Source organism: Apteryx rowi, unplaced genomic scaffold (assembly GCF_003343035.1).
Source record: "Apteryx rowi isolate R43461 unplaced genomic scaffold, aptRow1 scaffold_346, whole genome shotgun sequence".
NCBI classification, from domain to species: Eukaryota; Metazoa; Chordata; class Aves; order Apterygiformes; family Apterygidae; genus Apteryx; species Apteryx rowi.
The window spans coordinates 369,737-388,723 of NW_020449930.1; the positions used below are offsets into that span (position 1 = coordinate 369,737).

An 18,987-nucleotide genomic window follows, 5' to 3' on the forward strand; every position below is an offset into this window, starting at 1 on the left:
TTTGCTGCTTAACACACAACTTCAACACTCATAAACAGAAAAGGTTATTTTTCCACAGTGCCCTGAAACATGTTTGATTTCAGAGGAAAATAATAAGAAATAATCTATGGCCTATTCCTGTTTTCCTATTCCTGTCATCGTTGTTCTCCTTTAGGATGTTGTTGAGAGGTCACTCAAATTACAATTTCCTGTGCTAGAGGTTTTGTCAATGATTTTTAGCGATCTTTTGGGGGGGCGTAATATTAAGGAGGTGGCAGAGCTGAGAAACCAAACAAGTCATTACTATATAAACAGTTTTCCAGTTTCAATTCTGTGACCTCTCCTCTGGCCTGGATGAGCAGAGAGAGGTTAAAAGGTTTCCTATCTTACTTGCTCATCACGTGGTTTCAAATGCAGGCTATTGGGGAAAATAGTGAGGGGCCAAGTGAGATCAGTCAAGTTTTCCTGAGCTCTGGGACATGAAGCATGGGCTTGGGAAGGGCAGGTCAGAAAATAACATGTTTATCTCTTTAGGACTTCCACACTGGGATACAAATCAACTACGGCAGAGAAAAGGGTTGTTCAAAGTGGTAGAGAAAATACAAAATTATACAGTGACACTGTTCATCAGAATGAGTGTCCTACATCTACTGTGGGATCAGGAAGGCAACACTATACAAACTCACCTGAAAAGATGAAGCCACTTTGCTATATTTGTGACAAAATCAAAGCAATTTCTTTGCCTCAAATTACTGTTTGGCATCTCCTGCAGATAGGCAGAGTGCACTGCAAATAGGCGACACTGAACTACTTAGCTCAGAAAAGCCAGGAGGCATCACTGACTGCTGCGTCCTATAGCTATTCAATTTCAATACTTCATGTTGGGAAGTACAGTTCATGAAATCCTAAAATCACTAAAAGAAAAAAACACTTTGAAAAAATTCAAAGAACCTATGACTGACAAATTGAATTTTCCAGCATAGATGTCATTTTTAGCATGAGGAAGGTTGGAAACTATGAGGCTTGGGAAAGGGTGAAGGGTGCAGCTCTCATCTACAAAATGGTCCCCACTGTCTGGCACTGAAGTTTATTTCCCCCCTCTGCTACACAACTGAAAGATGATGTTTTACATGGCACCTGTGTGCAGTAGCTTCATGTTGGGTGCCTGCCAGGAAATTTGGCTGCTGTTTGGTCTTTTGGAAATTGGTGGAGGAAAGATTGAGGCTTTCTGATGAGATTCTCTCACGGCCCTGGTCAGCCTCTGGCACCAAGTTCTCTGCAGTGGTTTGGCACTCTGCATGAGGGATTAGTGTTTGGCAGAGGCCTCTCTGGAGGAAAGTACATAAAAGTACCAACAGGGTAGGAAGACCTTTATTTTTGCCTGTAAAGGACAGTTCTTAAATCTTCTTTTCTTAAAAAAATGAGCAATATTCTGAGCAATACTCCCTGTCATCTAATCTCCTACAGCAGTGGCTTCAGGTGAATAACATGTCAGGTGTTGAGGATCTGTAGTTATATACACATGCTCCTCCCTGTGCTATTGTAGCTACATGTGTTAGTCACAAATCATTAAGGCATTTAGTCACTTGAATAAAAAGTGTTGATTTGCTGTCTCTCACAATCTGAGCAAAGTCCCACTGCATGAAATTAGCAATCGCCAGTGCAACAAGAAGAAGAACAGAATTAGACTGAAATACAAATTTATCCAAACAAATCTCATTGTACCTCAATGGACACAAAAATGCACTTAATTTATTTTCAAAGCAGGTCATTGAATTTACAAGCAGCCGCACAAGTTAATTTGGAATAACTGAAGTGGACAGGCAAGGCAAGTTTTAACTCGAAAGAAGAGACAAAACAGAAGAGGAGCTGAGTTTCCTTGTTTTGTAAAAATAAATAAATAAATAAATAAATAACACTAAATGAGTTTGCCTTGAGGACAGATTCAGCAACATTCTGGGAGTACTTTGCAATACCATCTTAAGCTGATGAAATTTTCCTGTTCCTAGCCCTAAAAGACCAGGAAACTGTCATTTTAAGATACTAGGTCAGGTTCATTTTCCCACCACCTCATAGTATGTGCTTACAATTGTAAGATTAAATGCTGAAGGAGAAATTAGCAAATCAGTTCTAACTGGGTCTTTGAATAACAGGATTCTTCTTCAGTTTGGAAAAGTTATTTTAACTTACTGGGTCATAATCAAAGGTGACTTCACTCACAACAGCATATTTTTAACCTGCACTCAAATAGCAGAGGGGATTTACTAGGAGGAGATTCATCTGTGAGTAGAAAATGTGAGAAGCTGAATTAGTCTGCTTCCTACTTCCTTTCTAGAGTCCCCAGAAAGAGAGAATTCAGACTTTTTAGCAGTCCTCTTTAACCTGGCGCAGGGCAGTATACCTAGGAATTGAAGGCGTAGAGAGACAAGATGTACTGTGTTCGGCCATGCACAGTTTAATCTCAGCGTAGATGCAGGATTATGGCTGGCAGAGCCTGCTGAAAGGATCTACCAAGACAGTCCAACATCCACTCCGGTTGCTCCCTGGTTCACAGATTGCAGCAACCAATTTTTGATGTGGGTCTCCTGTACAAGAGAAGGGTATGGCTAGTTTCTGTTGCTCTGGCCTCGCTTGTGGATTTTCTGTGCCATAGATTCTGCAACATTATTCCACCACAGCAAAGTTAAGTGATATCCTGCTGTTGGTAAAACCCCAACAGAGTTATGTCTGCTTACAGTGCTGCATATATTTTACATTGCTTTTCATTTACATTGCTCCTTTTCATTTGCCACCTCCAGAATTAGAGGTCCAAAGCCAGCATATGGACAGCTATTGAAAATTCTCTAGGAAAACTGGGCATTTCCAGTCTGTGCCAACTCAGCATTCTCCTTATGTCCTTTTTTCAGGAAACCTCTCTCCCAGGATAGACATTTGAAACACCTCAGATGTTTAGAAGTTATTAGAAGAGAAATTATTATCAGACCTTTTTTAGTGTGGTTTCTGAAAATAAATAGAAAGTATTTGGGAGAAAGACAACTTTTGTTGTCTTACTTCCTTTAAGTGCACTGAGGGGTTGCAGCAACCTGGGGAGCCAGAAAAGCAGATATTGCTAAGGCAGATAATTGAAATGGGCACAAACTGAAATATAGGAAATTCCATTTAAACATAAGATTTTTTTTTTTATTATTTTTTTACTGCGAGGGTGGTTGAACACTGGAACAGGTTACCCAGCAATTGGTCCATATTTTCCTTGTTCATCCTTTTACTGCTAGTGTTGCAGTAAAAGCTGTTCTTGCCACTTTTGACATCTATAGCGAATCTCAACGCTGACTGAGCTTTGGCTTTCCTGACACCATCGCAGTACACACGGGCAATGTTTCTAAACTCCTCCTTTGTAGCCTGTCACTTTTCCCCTCCTGTGCACTGCCTTCTCCCATTGAACCTCAGTTGTGAGCTCCCTGCTTAGCCAAGCCGGTCTTCTAACAGATCTACTTGTTTCCCTGCATATCCATCTTTGTTTCTTTTGGGGTGCAAAATAGTCATAGCTGGCTCAAGCCAGTGTCTGCGCAACTGGACAGAACTCAGGTCCAAACCTGGACAAACCCCTGAAAAAATAAACTTTCAACCTTTGTCAATAGAGAGGAACTGCTCAATCGTAAGTGTTCCTTATACAGGAGGCTGACAAGTGAACTTTTAATAGAAATGAGCAACCTGCAACCTAAAATCCTAGGAAAGGCTTCAGAACTGGGGACCAGCCTGCTTCTCTCTCTCTCCCTTTCCTCACCTCCCCAAATTGCTCTCAGTTAGGATTCAAGAACATAGCTTTGGCAAACAGTATGTTGTTACAACCTGAGACACATGGAAATGTACTTACTTGTCAAAGCTGTTATCCTCAAAGAGGAAAGAAATTATGTTGTCTTGAACACTCTATAGGTAACAGACAGTGAGAGGTCCAGAAATAGAACAAAACTAATAATATAAAACTAGGCATAAAATATGAAATGAAAGCTGTCTTTTAAACAGAAAGRGGTGTGTTTTTTTCTTAGCAGATAAAAAAGCAGGACTTTCTTTTAGACACTGCAATCTGAGTATTACAATAGGCACGCATTGTCCTGATGAAGGCTTACCTAATGTATTACCTATAAATTACTGATATTTGTTATACAGTAAAATGAACAGGGTAATTTCTGTGATTAAAGAGATTAGAAATTCTGGTCTGTATAAAACAATGAATAATATGTGATATGGAGCTTTTAAAGATCCTTTGGATGCTATGACACAATGAGCTAATGTATGGATTTTAAAAAAATTAGATAGAAATTATTTGCAAAAATGACATGATTTGGAAGAATCAGTTTCAGTCGAGCTTTGAAAAAAATGCTGAGTTTACTTCATAAACCAGTGATTCCTTCACAATGAATTTAATAATGAACTACATCTTTTATTTTAAAGCCCATTTCACAGTAAAGCTCAAGAAGAAAACCAGCTTTCAATTTCAACAATACCATAGTCTAATAGTGCTTGTTTCCTTCCACCAAAATGAATGCACTTTAGTACTACACTTTTGTTCTCTGTCTACTGAATCCATATCAGAAAACAAATGTTAGTTGCATCTTTTCAATTAAGATAGAGGATGATACACAGATGACCACCCATGGATGCTAAGATTAAAAATAAAACTTTCTATTTTTGAAATGTCAGTTTACTTTTACCAAATTCTTCAACCTTCCATTAGGAGGAAATATGTTGCAATTAACATGAAATTGTTATGATTATTACATTTCAATATTTAACCTTGCAGAAAAAGCCAGGTATCCAGAGACAGTTTCAGACAAAAAGTTATGGCCTCAGCATCTCCCATTACTCCACAGAAAAGCATTCTAGTCCAACCGAAAAAGGAAGTCTCAAAATACTTCTGTATGCATTAAAGCAAATTTGAAAACCTTTTAGTTCTTGTATTCCAAGTCCTTAGAAATGGTGAATTGCTTATTAGGTTTAGTAGCCTCATCCATCAGTTCCTTCAGCTGTCCAATTTGTTCATCACGGAAGTCATTAAGTTTCTCTTCTGTGAGTTGGATTCCAAACACAGTCTTTTCTCTTGAGTTTTGTCTGTCTTCATTAATTTGTTGCCATATCAGTGCTGCATAGTTCTAATGAGGAAGGAAAATAAAGGTCACAGAAATGACAAAAGCAAGAGTTAGGTCAACTTTAATACTATTCCAACACTTTCACAGCCCTCTACCATAGTCTATTAATCAATACAAAATGACAAAATATACACCTTCTGTAAAAAGGAAAGTTATCAGAAAAGTTATCAGGAAAGACATCTCCAATATCTCTTGTATTTTAAGTAGCTAGTTTAAAATATACATCACATATGTAAAGATTTACTTGCAAATTTTGTCATATCACATACCACTACTGAAAAACAAAACTTAGTTCTAGATCAAATGTATTTATGTAGATATAGCTAGTAAAATATTTCAGTTTTTATCTAGTAGAATGTCAATAGAATTCGCTTTGTAACCTAAGGCAATTGGAAAAGTATTATTCTTGAAGATACGTATTAGAAAAAGGAACCTAAATGGACTATGCTAACAATACCAGAAAACAGCTATTTACAACACAGTACCTAGCACTGCAGTCCGATTGTTTAATAGGTTGAATAGTGACAATACACTGTGTCCAGCAAACTACACCCACTACAGATCACTAGAATGCCTTCTGGTGCAATTATATTTTTTATAAATAAAACTAAACTCTCTAAACCATGCAATTTGATAAGCCCTTACTCTCTAGCTCTGATTAGGAAAGTTGTTAAGCATCTGCTTCATTCCTGCTGACTTCAACAATCCTAAACATTCATTCAAGACACACAGACTAGCAGGCTCTTCTGAACATAACTTTCCTGACTTTACTTTGGACAGGCTAAATTACTTAGGTAGCTTTGCTTCGATCTTTTAAGATGTATCTTTGTAGAGCTCAAAGGGATACACACAAACCATCTCCAGATGTTACCCCATGAGTGAATGAATCCTTATTAATGTCCTTCACAGTAATCCCAGACACTCCTGAAATCTGTACGTCACCTCAGCCCTGATTTTCTAGGAATCTTACTGTAATATCTTTATCTATCCTCTTTATGGCCTAAAGCTTTTCTCCCTAACCACTCTGGTTTTCTGGGAACTAATAAGGTCTTCTGCACCTAGCTACTGATTTTTCCAAAGACTGAAGGAGTTCAGTAACTGTGAGACTTCTGTCACTGTCAGCTTTGGAAGAAATTGGTTAGCAGATTTAAAAGTTAGGGGAGAATAAGAGGGGGCTTCAAAGACAGATGCCTTCATACTGCAAGCCTCATTTCCCCAAAAAAAAAAAAAAAAAGATAATCACCTTTCTGTACTGTTCTGAACACATATCTTTACACAAGGTAAGTTTGTTCAAATTCTTTTTAATCCTGTTATAACAGAAAGGATTTGTATCATGTTTATTTAAATAACAGCATGTAGGTCAGTGGACAGACAGAACAGTCAGTATGTATTAAATCAGCATCAGACTGAGTGCCACTACAAAAGCAGAAGTTTAAAGCCAGAAATGAAGTGGCCAACAGGTCATACCAGGAATGTGGGCACAATTTGAAAATTGCTCTCTCACCACTTTGGAGCAATCTTTGACAATTATGACTTGTCTAAATTGCAACACTCAAGGTTTTGCAAGGAGAGCAGTTCTGGAAATTTAATTCAGCTAACAGTGCTAACACTTGATGCTGCTGTGTTCAAAGCACATCAACATGACTTCTGTGCACTGGTTCCTTCTGCCCAACACTTTCCTGCTGCAGTCTCATCTCTCACAATATATTGCTCTCAGTTTTGCTAAAAAAAGTTGTAATGAGTGAATTTGTCAAAAGTCAGAGTATGTTTACTTATGCAAGTCTGTGAACCTAATCAGTTGTTTAAAAGTTAAGCATACACTTAAACAGTGGGTTGGAAGGGAGCCTAAAATTTTATCTTCCCTTAAGAGGAACTTAAAAGCAACTCCACAATTAACAAATTAATTCCAAAAATGCATTTTTATTGAACAAATACAGGCTTCACTCCTATTTTGGCAAGGTATCCTTTAAAGGTATCTTTAAAGTTTCAAATGCAACTCTGAAAACAATAGAAGAAATTGATCCAAAAATAAAAAACCCTATATTCTGTATAAATAAGGTGCTGAATAACTGTGTTACCTGGTAATACTTAGGTACACTATACTGTTTACGCACTACATCAAACCTCACTGAAGTCAGGAGGATCTTACCAGCCCTTCTGTGAAGCTTCATCTACAGCTGCTTAAAGAAAATAGATAAAGCTGAAGGAGGAACACACAAGTAAATATTTATTAATACTGACTGAACTAAATTGGTTCCCCATTTCCATTAAAAATATCTGTAGCACTAGAGCTTTGTGTTAAAGTTACCTAATAATACAGTAAAAAGCATTTCCTAATGCTGTGATTCTTTCCCATATCACCTGTCCCATTTTCACATTAAATATGTATTCAGGAAGAGCGACATTATGGTCAATCCCTAGAGTAATTCTAGGCCTCAGTGGTATTACCCTATGGTAGAGTAGGTCCAAGGTTTAGGATGAACCGAGTATAGCATTTTTCTGATGACTGAAAGACCAAACAGTAACAACAAGGAAAAAAATAAAAATAAAACAAATTCAAAGAGTCTTCAACTTTGCAATTTACAGAATTTCTTCTGAAGTTAGCCGAACAAATGTGATCTCCAAAGCCTTCAGCGGAGAAGTAATACACTGACACATTACACAAACTATTCTGTCTCATTTTATCTGTAATTTTTACACAGAACGATCCAACCAGTATTGATTTTTGAGTTGTGAACTTAAAAAAAAAATTTTTCTTCTCATTATACCAAACAGCAACAACTGCAGCATTTAATTCAGTAACAACACTGAAAGCCAGCAATGTGAAACTCCCAACATTTATTCAAGGAACCAAGTGTGTAGTACCTGCTCTGGGGAAAACCTGAAAAATGCTCCATGCAATGTCCAAGCAGCTCAAATTCCACAGCAGGAGAAATGCCCTCCCCACAGTTAAGGATAACCAGCCTGGGAACTAGCCCATGGCTACTGCTGCAGGTGTGGGCTATCGTACTTAGAAAAAACTAGATTATGAAGTCCCTTTAAAGACAGGTTATAATTTCACAAACCTTTAGTTGCCTATAAGATCATCTACTCCCAAAATATCAAGTGAATTACTGGTAATGAATCCACAATATTTATTTTTTTAACCTAACATCAAAGAATCGCATTTCACAAAGCAGCAAAGTTAAGGAACGTAGCTCTCAGAAGTGGTGGTCACTGAAAAAGCAGAAATGCCCTTTCTCATATATGCTGGCAAAGAGGAGCAAAGCCTTCTAACCAACTCCTGCATCCAGATACACAGAAATGGATTATAATCTGGTTTTCCCCATTCTTTTACGAAAATTGTTCTGCTTCACAGCACTCCAAAGTGGCTGCCATCTAAACATGTCACCACTGGCTCTCTGCTTTCCCATCCACTTCCCAGCTGAACAAATGTTTTGTGCATGCCAGAAAACCTCAATAGTTGTGGTTTCACATCAATTTGTAATGCAAACAAAAATTCAATACTGGATCCCGAAGAAATGCTATTTTTTGGTTGACTCCTGACAGAAAATGGAACATTCTCACCCCATTTTACCGGAAAGAAGTGATAAACCAATGAAAATGCATTTCAGCATTTACAAGAATACTGGAGAAAAGAATAAATACGTAGCATATCTCATTTTCTTTGCCGACAAAGACAATTCAGAAACTGACAAAACATGGGATATTTAAGTGTTTAATACATTGCTGTTCTTTGAGAAATTCATACTGTTACTTCAAATAAATTAACTGAAGTAAATACACAGTTTTTCTCTGCTCTCCAGTTCACAACCATTTGCAGAATGCATGAATTTATCAAAAGAGTACAGGCATGGGTGACATTTGAGGTTTTAAAATACCAGGCATCACAGAAAGGGTGTCAGCCTTGTTGTTTTCAAAGTTTAGAACAGATGAAGAACAAATGAGAAAACACACACACAAAACATTCCCTAATTGCCAAGTGTACCGACTGCCGTCTTGTCCAGTAAATGCTGACAGACCACTGCTTTACTAACGTTGGAAATAAATTCTATGGGAAACTTAAGAGCCCACTTGCACTGGGAAGAATGGTAATCATCTCTATTTTCTTTGGGGTCTTCCTCGAAGGAAGGTTTAACATGCAGAATGTTACATTTTATTCACTCAAAAAAAAATTTCTAAAAGACTGATTCATTTAGACAGAAAAAGTCAGAATGATTATGTCTATTCACAATAACTACCTGTATGATTTGCTTTGTTGCCAGATTTATTTTAGAAAAAAGTCTAAAATTATCATTTCCTAAATTATAAGCAGTTAAAGTATAAAGCCAATATATTCATCTATTCCAAAAGACCTTCTTCACTTGAAGTCCATTAATGATAACACTGATCAAACAACACTGTTGGGGCCAGATTAGGAGTGGCTACTCTAAGACATTAAATAAATAGGGCACAGTCAGGCCCTGAAAAATGTTATCAAAAGGAAAATTCTTTTAAACTGATTTTATGAGGGTGATATCAAAAACGTGTGTGGCTCGGCAGGCCACCCTCACTGGTCACTGGAAGCTAACTTAAGATTGCAGCATTTCAGATTCTTGTTCTGTTACAAGGAGCAAAATCAAACACATGCAGCTAGGACTATAGCATGAAGAAGCAATGACATCAAACAAACAGCCCAGCAATGAACAGCCTAGTCTTATTATTTTGCAGAGATAGATTGAATGTATTTTTATTATATATATGTTCAACCAGAACTCTGAAACTGATTTACTGTACGTTTTTCTACAAGACTATTTTGTTCATTAAACTACTTAAGTATCAGTAAAAAATGAAATCTTTATAGAAATGATTTTTAAGTGGGAAACATACCTCATGAAATACCAAAGCATCTTCATATATTTTACCTGAAGCTGTATGTATATCCAGAAATATAACAGTACACCCAGGAAAGTTCTAACAACACTCTAGCTCAGTTTAATACACTATTTCAAAGTATATTTTCATACACTCATGTACACACTAAACCATAACAACCTTCACACCACCCTTAAAAAAAAAAAACACTTAAAACAGCTTATTAAAAGAAATTTATAAAACACAATTATTCAGTCAAATAAGTCACCTAATGTGAACAAACAGCTATCTGAAGTCGTGTCCTCTAGCACAATGTATTATTAGACAATTTCAAGACATCTTTGTTTGTGTAAAGAACACATCAAGATCATTTAATAACAATTAATAATAATATAGAGTGGTGAGTAAGCCTTCCTCCTGCTTTTTAAAAATACTCATCAAATCTTATTTGAATGATACCAGATAATGACATAGGGCTTGCATTACCAGAGCTTTGTATGTGGAAACATAAAATAGTATTTGTTGTGACAAAGCATGAAGATATGAGTCTCACTGAGGTATCCAATACACATCCAACCATGGAAAAACTTGGAGTAGAGTGGTTAATGCTGAGTGCTTTCAAAAAAATTTATTGACTCCAGTGTGAGCAAAAGAGGAAAATCTCACAAGGATTACGCTCTTTCTGAAAGTGTTATAGGATTTTACACTGATCTGAACACCAACATCCACATGGTATGAGACCAAATGTTTTGTCCAAGTGTTCCAGTTCTAATATAATAGATAACACTTACATTCGAAGTCAAAAATAATGCCTTAGAAATGGATCTTGCTGCATTAATAATAAAGCATTAGGAACAAGCTGATCTTCATAAAAATATGGTTAAGCTRTAAATCTAACAAGTACATACATAAGAAAAAAATAGTAGTGACAAGTTTGTCTATGATAGAAACCAATAGTTTTCCTCAATTTTTCTTATTCTAGTATCTCCTTTATTATCCTTTATTATCCCCTTTGTTATCAATGCTGTAGTATAGATTTCTGTGTGTTCAGCATCAACAAAATACTTAATATTTAGTAAAAGAGGCAGAGTTGTGCCAACACTCCAAGCTTTCTAGTTTAAAAACAACAACAACAAAAAAAACAACCCCCCCCCCCCAAAAAAAAAAAACACAAGATTCTCCCAGCACATAGGCAAAGAAAGCCATAACACAGCCCTTCAAGAGCGTGGTTTGGGCTAAAGTAGCCATAGCTGCAAAGTCAGAGATTTGAGACAGTACTGCAGCCAATAAAGGCAGCAACAACTAATATAAGCAACCAAATTTTCTAACCTATGTTCACCACAACTTATCTTCAGACATCACTTAAATAATATTCTAATCCTCCCTGCATTCACACAAACCTCTGTAGCTCAGATTAGGTACCCTTTAAACACAAGCTCTTTGGCTAATGAGAGGGTAGAGAGCAAAGCAAAAATGCTGTTGAAGCACAGGATACCAGCGACTGTGCTATAGGCTACAGGCTCAATTAGCTGTTCATTTACAGCTGCAAACATTGTCATTATACAGCAAAAGTCTCACCAGATTGTGGCCAGCTCGACTGGATAACTATTTATGACAATCAGGTTAGCTGCAGCTTTTCAGACAGACTCTAACTTTCACAGGCATCTCCTAAACGACCATTAAAATATAGGAGCATGAAACGTACATATGATTGTTCCGAGTGTTCTTGGCTTACGAACTCTGTGCTCAGTCAGCACTTTTTATTTGAGCAGGTGATGTATTTCATAAGACAGTGGAAACATTTAGTATCCCTGCATGAAAAGGGACCGTAAGAATACTTTCTCTTTTTTGGGCCAAAATTTCTGCCTTTATTTAAATAATAAAAAAAAGCTTTATACAGTTGATTGCTGTTTTGCTTTATGATATATTTACATTTCATAGAGAGCAATAAATGCTGCTGTTCTGAAATCTATTTGTCACCTTCAGACAGCTCCTGGACATAAAGAATAAGATGTACTCTCCTCAAACAGGCTAAAAAAAATCTGCCGTTTCTTTTACATTCACGTTTCAGCCGTTCTTGATATTTTTTGTTAATAACAGAGCTCAGCTAAACAGAACTCAGAGTTTAACATATTAAATAGGTAAGTTTTATTCAGAGGTTTGCTAGATATAAAAACATGAACACTTTAAAAAAGGGGGGAGGAGGGACTGAGTAGATTATATGACCAGTTATAAGAACGTTAAGTTGCAAGTTTAAGCACATACAAGTAAGAATAAAAACAAGAATCAGATAGAGGGAATCCCCACAAGGAAAAAACACAGCCTGGGGATAAAGCAGAGTAGCTAACCCACGGCCGCCGTCCTTGCCGCTCTGCTGAGGTAGCCAGTACGGTGATACTCCAGAAAGGAAAGGAAAAACGGGCAAAGCAGAGCAGCACACAAAGGAATTCTTTTAGGCATAAATGGAAAACACAACAGGGACAAAAATTACATGATTTGCCAGAGGCCAAAGTAGTTCTTCATGCCCCCTTCAAGGCCACAGGTGTGGACTGGGGGCGTATCACACCGCAGATTCTATCTCATTATGGGATACATCTCTTACAAAAAGAAAAAAAAAAGTTAAATAAAATCCTACGTATTCTAATATAGCACATTGGAATTAATGAGAAGCTCTAAAAACAAGTTGGGCAAAGAGCAACCTGAATTAGCTCTGTTGTATTTCAGTTGATTGTTAGAAGAAGGGATCTGTAGAGACTGTTTTAAGCCAAGGGGATATTACAGTATTTGGGATAGGATTGTCTAAATCTAAAAGATAATTGTCAAATTGAAGGTAGAGACCTAACTTGTCTTTATGCTGAGTGACAGAGAGAAACTTCTATCATCTTAAACATGATGTGATGATGGGATAAACTGTCCTCTGGAGATGTGGGTCTCATCATTGTGAAAGCATCTAAATCTCTCACTGGCTGTAGATGACTGGCTTCAAGCAACTTTCGCACTTTTAGATGGTAAAGTGAATCCCACCCTTAGTTAAAGGAGCAACAAGAATACCACTACTCCATGAATGAATCTAATCTCTGCCATGGTGTTTGTATCATTTTTGAGTAACTCTGCTGAAGTCAGACTCAGCAGCATCCTGAACTGAAGCACAAGATAACAAAAAGAAGAAAAAATTTCCAGTTCCCTTTTTATCCTTAGAAAACTTTGAATTTCATGGGGCTTTAATTTTTGAGGATCAAAGACCCTGTCACCATTTATAATTAAAATGCAAAGGGGTAAAACAAAACTCCAGGACAAAGTTACTGGATTGTAAACAACAGGAACAACCAGAAAATTTCAAAGTTTTCTAAAAGTTGATCTGAAAGGAAAAGGCATCAGAACTGTAATAATATCATATTTTCCCAAGCAATTCAGATAGGATACTGTAATATATGATACTACCCAAAACTTCAGGGTAGTGATGCATAGTAACATAAGATGCACATACTGTAACTATACATAATTCTTACCATATAAGGTGGGTTGTTTTTTTTTGGGGGGGGGGGGATGTTTGCAGTTTGGGAGGGGAGAATGAGCAATTGTTTAACTAAAATGGAGCCAGGGAATATAATTACATGATACTTAGTAATCAGCATAGAGAATTATTATTTGATCAGGAAGGTATAAATGGACTACTTTTTTTGAACACAGTTTACTAATATTGTTAAACTGGAAGGAATGACATTTATTTAGAGGAATGTGAAAAAGCTCAAGGACCAACTCAGTTTAGTTTACAGCATAAATAATATGTTATTTTAATGCCCCTTTTTCATGCAAGACTTATGGGATCATAATTTGAGGTAAAGTTGGAAAGTCTGTGGCCTCACCGTCAGAGTAAACATATATCAATTCTATTAAGTAAAGAATGGAGCACAACAGCATTACAGTATATCAGAGTGACTTTACTGTCATTTGTGGAAAAACAAGCTGTGATTAATCATTTCTTTCTGGATGCACAATACTTGCATCAATATTGTACATCAGGGCCAAAATCTAGGTCACTAAAAGCTTTTTGCTTTGTCTGGTAACAGCCATAGTTTTTAAGATCCTTTCCACTTATGTTAATAAGCTTCATATCAGACCTTAATTAGAAAGCTTGAGCTCCAGTTTTAGTGAGAGAGAAAGGAGAAATGGGAAAATATTTACAGGAAAAAAACAACATTTAGGAAAAAAAGAAAGTGATCAGTTAAGTCCTGAAATGACAGGTCATAATCTAAAATGTAGCTACAGTATCAGAAATGGGCAGATTAATAGATGGGAGGTAGGATGAAAGAGATGACCATGCAAATGGCTTGAGCAAATCGCATGATGGTCTTCTTTCCTTGGGCATGTTGTATAATTCAAATCGTGAACTCCTCTTAAAAAGACTACTTTTATGAAAGAAAGAAAAAGTCCTTCTCCAAAGTAGGTATCAGTGTGTTTGAGAGGCTCTTAAATTGGTACTGGAGACAAAAATACTTGAAGAGAAACATTAAAAACGCATTGAAGTTAATACAGTTACAAACAAAACATAGGTCTAGGCTGAATAATTTTCTGTGTCTGTAAAAATGATAAAGAAATTACATTGTCGCTAATAACAAATTCTAGAACTTCTGCAAGCAGACAAATATGCAACAGACCAGAAAAGTTATTTAACTTCTTACAAGAACATAGTTTTATATTTTTATACAAATCCTAAGAAAGAAAGATGATCGTTTCTTGACTCAGTTTCTAACTTGCTTTGACATTCTGTGCTGTGTATGGCAGCTCTTTGGCTAATAAAAAAGCTGTCCTGCACACTTGTGTCTACCCTTGATGTTTTGTCTGGCAAATATTATGCTGCAAACTCACGCAAAATACAAGGTTTTATCACATGCTGTTAATTTAAAACAGGGCAAGGGAAAAGACTTGAAGGGATAGTTTCATTCCCAAAAATGAATTGATATTTGTTCAATATATCAGTTATAGTGTAATATTTTCTATTTAAATAGTAAGCCAGAAAATCTTGGCAAAGTGCTTTACTGCAGAAAATTCCCAGACAAATATAAATGCTAATTACAGACATTTTATGTATAAAACACAAGAAAAATCTAAAGACTGTTTTATCAACATAATCACACAACCGTAAAGCACACAATGCAAACATCATTTACAGTCTTCTGTATCTATTCTTTAAATAAAGGACAAACTTCTTAAATTTATGTTTTTTTCTTTCAGGAAGTATTCCTTCTAGATTTCAAGGAAGACAATGATTCTACATCTAGATATTTGCAGAAGAAAAATAAAACCTGTTTCCAGGACAACCACATTAGTTTCCAGACTGCTACATAATAACCAAGAACATGCAAAAGATGACATATTCCAGATGATGATACTTGAAAGACCCTCCATACGTGTTGTTCTACTCAATTCTATCCAATGAAGCTCTTCAAAACACACATATATCCAAAAAGAGACTACTCTGTATTCTTATTTTTCCATTGCTCATATTCTTATATGCTCATTAGAGCCAAAAGCTTAAAGTAATAAAGTAGAAAATCTTAAGTCTAAACAAAAATTTAATCTGCAAATAGGCATCTTGCATTGATTTCACTGACCCCACAAACAACAGTTCTTTCTGCTGAGCATACTTTGAATTTTTTGCTTTAATGGATCTGTAAAAGAAATGTTTTTGAATTAATTCAGTAAAAAAACATAAGCGATATTTAATAAACAAACCAGAAGGTCATTAATCTAGAAGTCAGACCTGTCTGTCCTGACAGAAAGAAACTTCCCCAGTTTTAACTGAACATATTCTACATTCTCTGTTCCAATACAGCAAATGGAATTCCTTCCTGTAGTAAAGTAGGAAAGCAAATTTGGCAACAGAAAATTCTGGGCCAACATCTGTCCCAAAGCCTGACTTCCTTTGCCAGGCTCACCTTGGTCCCTCTACTAGTACACCTACTGTGGGAGACAAATTACCACCTTGTAGAGGCATTTAAAGCAGACAAGCAAGGAGCCGTTAAAGTTTAGCCACCTCCTTCTTCAACAAATGGCGCACATGTTTTGAAGCATGCTCTTCAGAGCACCACCTAGGAGATTAGCCATGCTTCACTAAAAGAAAGCCTACATAAGGGTGGGCAAATGGGCTTTCAAGAATAAAGAACCTTTGCCACTGGCAAGTTCTTACATAAGGATGTTACTTAAGTGAGTATGACATCCAGTCTGGTACTTTTAAAAGTCTACAGAAATAATTCTGTGTATTTAGTTACAATTATTTGGTTAAATTCAGTTCTTTTTTGCTTTTAAGTAACAATACTACAGCATCTCCATGAAAATACATGCATATTGATTAACTGATAGTTTCCTTAAGACAACTTAAATCATACTGGTTTATATTTGTAAACTCCCTACAAAGAAGGTTTATTATTGCAATCAACTCTAACTTCACAGTACTCTATGAAAGCAAAAAGACTAAATCATTAGTCTCTGTGTTAGACCCAGGGCAAATTCCTCTAAAATTCTTGTTGCTCAGTAGCACAAGATGCTAAATGACATACAAGTTTTAGACCAGAAATACATTTTGTATATATATAATCTTACCTCTGTCAAATAAAATTAATAACATATTGTTTAAAAAGTATTCTATATCTTTCAAAGAAAAAGAAAAAGGAAATGCTGTGACTTCTTCTATTTATTTTTTAAGTTTTGTTGCCCTCAAAATTACAGTAGAAGACTCCTTGCGCCATTTTATTTTCCTAACACATTGTGATATAACATATTAGCAGCCAGAAAGCTTCCTGAGATAATGGTGCTGACCAAAAAGGATCAGCAAAATGAGAAGTCCCTTTCTAAACATAATTCTAACACAGTTCTACATTTTTTGATTTCAAGAAACTGCAAGAAAATTTAAAGTCTGCACTGTGTATCAAGCCAGTGGTTTTTTTAAACTTGCAGTCTGCAGATTTCAATGCAATCTCTGAACTACTTCAGAAATATCCACAGAAGATAACTGAAGAAAACAAATGTATTGATACATTTAAGAGTTGCTACAAAGGAGTCTGCATCTCTGACTGTATAAGTCCCCAAATCAGAAAAGACCAAATACCTCTTAATTGCCTACAAATCGCTATGCATGTACCCTTCTATCCAATGGCTCTGATATTTAATAGAACTTTTACAGCACTTATGACATTACAGCAAATATGGGCTGGGCTGTCACAGAACTGTAGAAGTCTGGAAGTATTAAGTCCAGAAAGAAAAAGGAAGATTCACTGGTATGCTGAACAAGTTTCAAAATTCACCAAAGTACTCGAGAGCTAACTAATTTGAAAGCACTTCCAAAAAACACCATAAATTTCTTTTGTACCCTTGTGGAGACCAAATACATATAAAACTCAAGCCTGAGCAACCTGTTGCTCTGTTATCTCTACACAACATATACGTCAAAGTGAACTCATCTAAATCTTTTCCTCTTCCTTCATTGTGTTTCTGTTATCATAGGAGTTTTTCCCATGGTAAAAGTAGTTTTGCTTTGAATTATCAAACAAGAGGAAGAACAGAATAGGGAAGTAAGACAGGGAGAGAAATCAAGTAAGCCAAATAGTTTAGAACTGTATTTACTTCACTTTGAAAGGTGCACTCAATTAACAAAAACTTAAGACATCTCAAAAAAAATATCCAGACTGCTTAGTTACCTTCCTAAGAACTTTCACACACTTGGTATTTCTTTTATTCTCTGTGCTACCAAAACCTGTCAGCTACCAAGCAAACATATACATTAAACTGGAATAAAACTTAATTTATCAGAATAATTTAAAGCAAAGCATCTTTAAAAGAATGTGAAAACACAGGAGTCAGGAAAATTTCAAAGAAACTTTTCAGAAAATCGAATATGCAATGTTAAGATTGGTCAAACCAGCTTAGTTCTGCTCTCTTGCTGCCAGCCTCCAAAGTTGTTTTATAGCTGAGTATTAATCCTTTACCCAAAGCTGAAGAATTTAACATTTGGAGTAGAAACAATCTGTATAGAACAGATCAAAATGGAAAATGCAGCATATTAGTTATACTTTTACTTCAAAAAATCCAGAGATAAACTATCTTTACTCTGAGTTACGTGGTATCATGTTGTTGGATGTGCATCCATTCAGATTCTTTCTCCACACAAATAGTGATACGTTTATTAGCATTAATGAATGACAAACTGCTGCCTTTTTTTATATATACTTATTAGTAAACACATCCTTTTCTCTATTGTACATGATGATTAGGAGAGGAAGATTCTTCAGACTGACTGCATCATAAATTCCGTAAAAATCTCTACTCACCATCCATTGATGATGTGAATAAATAGGTTGCCTCAACGTTTCTACTGGTCAGAATATTAAAACTCTCCAAGAGGTCTCATTTGTGTTTCAAGACTTTTCAACATTAAAGAATTATCTTGACTTACATTTATATGGCTTTAAAACAACTTTGAATTTGTTTAAAGCAATTCAATGCTATTTCAAAAATAATTCAGGTTTTGGGGTATTTTTATACATTTTAATGTTTTTTGCTTGCTAGTCAAGGAAAAAAAAAAATCAGGAAAAGAAAGCCTTGTGTACACCTGTCAACAAGTATGCATCACGATGACCTCCTGTCTCATTCTCCACTCAATAGGATGACTTTTAGAGCTACCTATTTAAGATAAACTCCCAATTAGGCTACTATTTTTTAATTTAGACACAGGATGCACTATAGAGTTAGGCCAAGACAGCTAACAAGAAAAAATCCCAAATAAATTGCCTAAATACACTGGCAAAATAATCTGGAATCATCTTTACATCACATACCACACAGACATGCTTATACTTGAACTACACAGATGGCAAATTATGAAGTCTTAACTGTCTAACTATGGAGTCTTAATAAGCAGTGTTTTATTCCACTGGGGGGGGGGGGCAAATATTGGCATATTTTGTTGTCCTGCAGAATGTTTCATGTTCCTCTGAAAAAGACTCACGCT

At 36.1% G+C, this 18,987-nt stretch overlaps 1 protein-coding gene across 1 annotated transcript in view; it reads right to left on the reverse strand.

Annotated features, from left to right (window-relative positions):
• Window positions 1-4,346: 4,346 nt before the first annotated feature.
• Window positions 4,347-18,987, reverse strand: part of SDHAF3 (succinate dehydrogenase complex assembly factor 3) — a 34,318-nt gene continuing 19,677 nt past the window's right edge. The window contains exon 2 of the mRNA XM_026072650.1: window positions 4,347-5,129. Within this exon, the coding sequence (XP_025928435.1) occupies window positions 4,926-5,129 (204 nt within the window). The 3' untranslated portion in view covers window positions 4,347-4,925. The remainder of the gene's footprint in view (window positions 5,130-18,987) is intronic.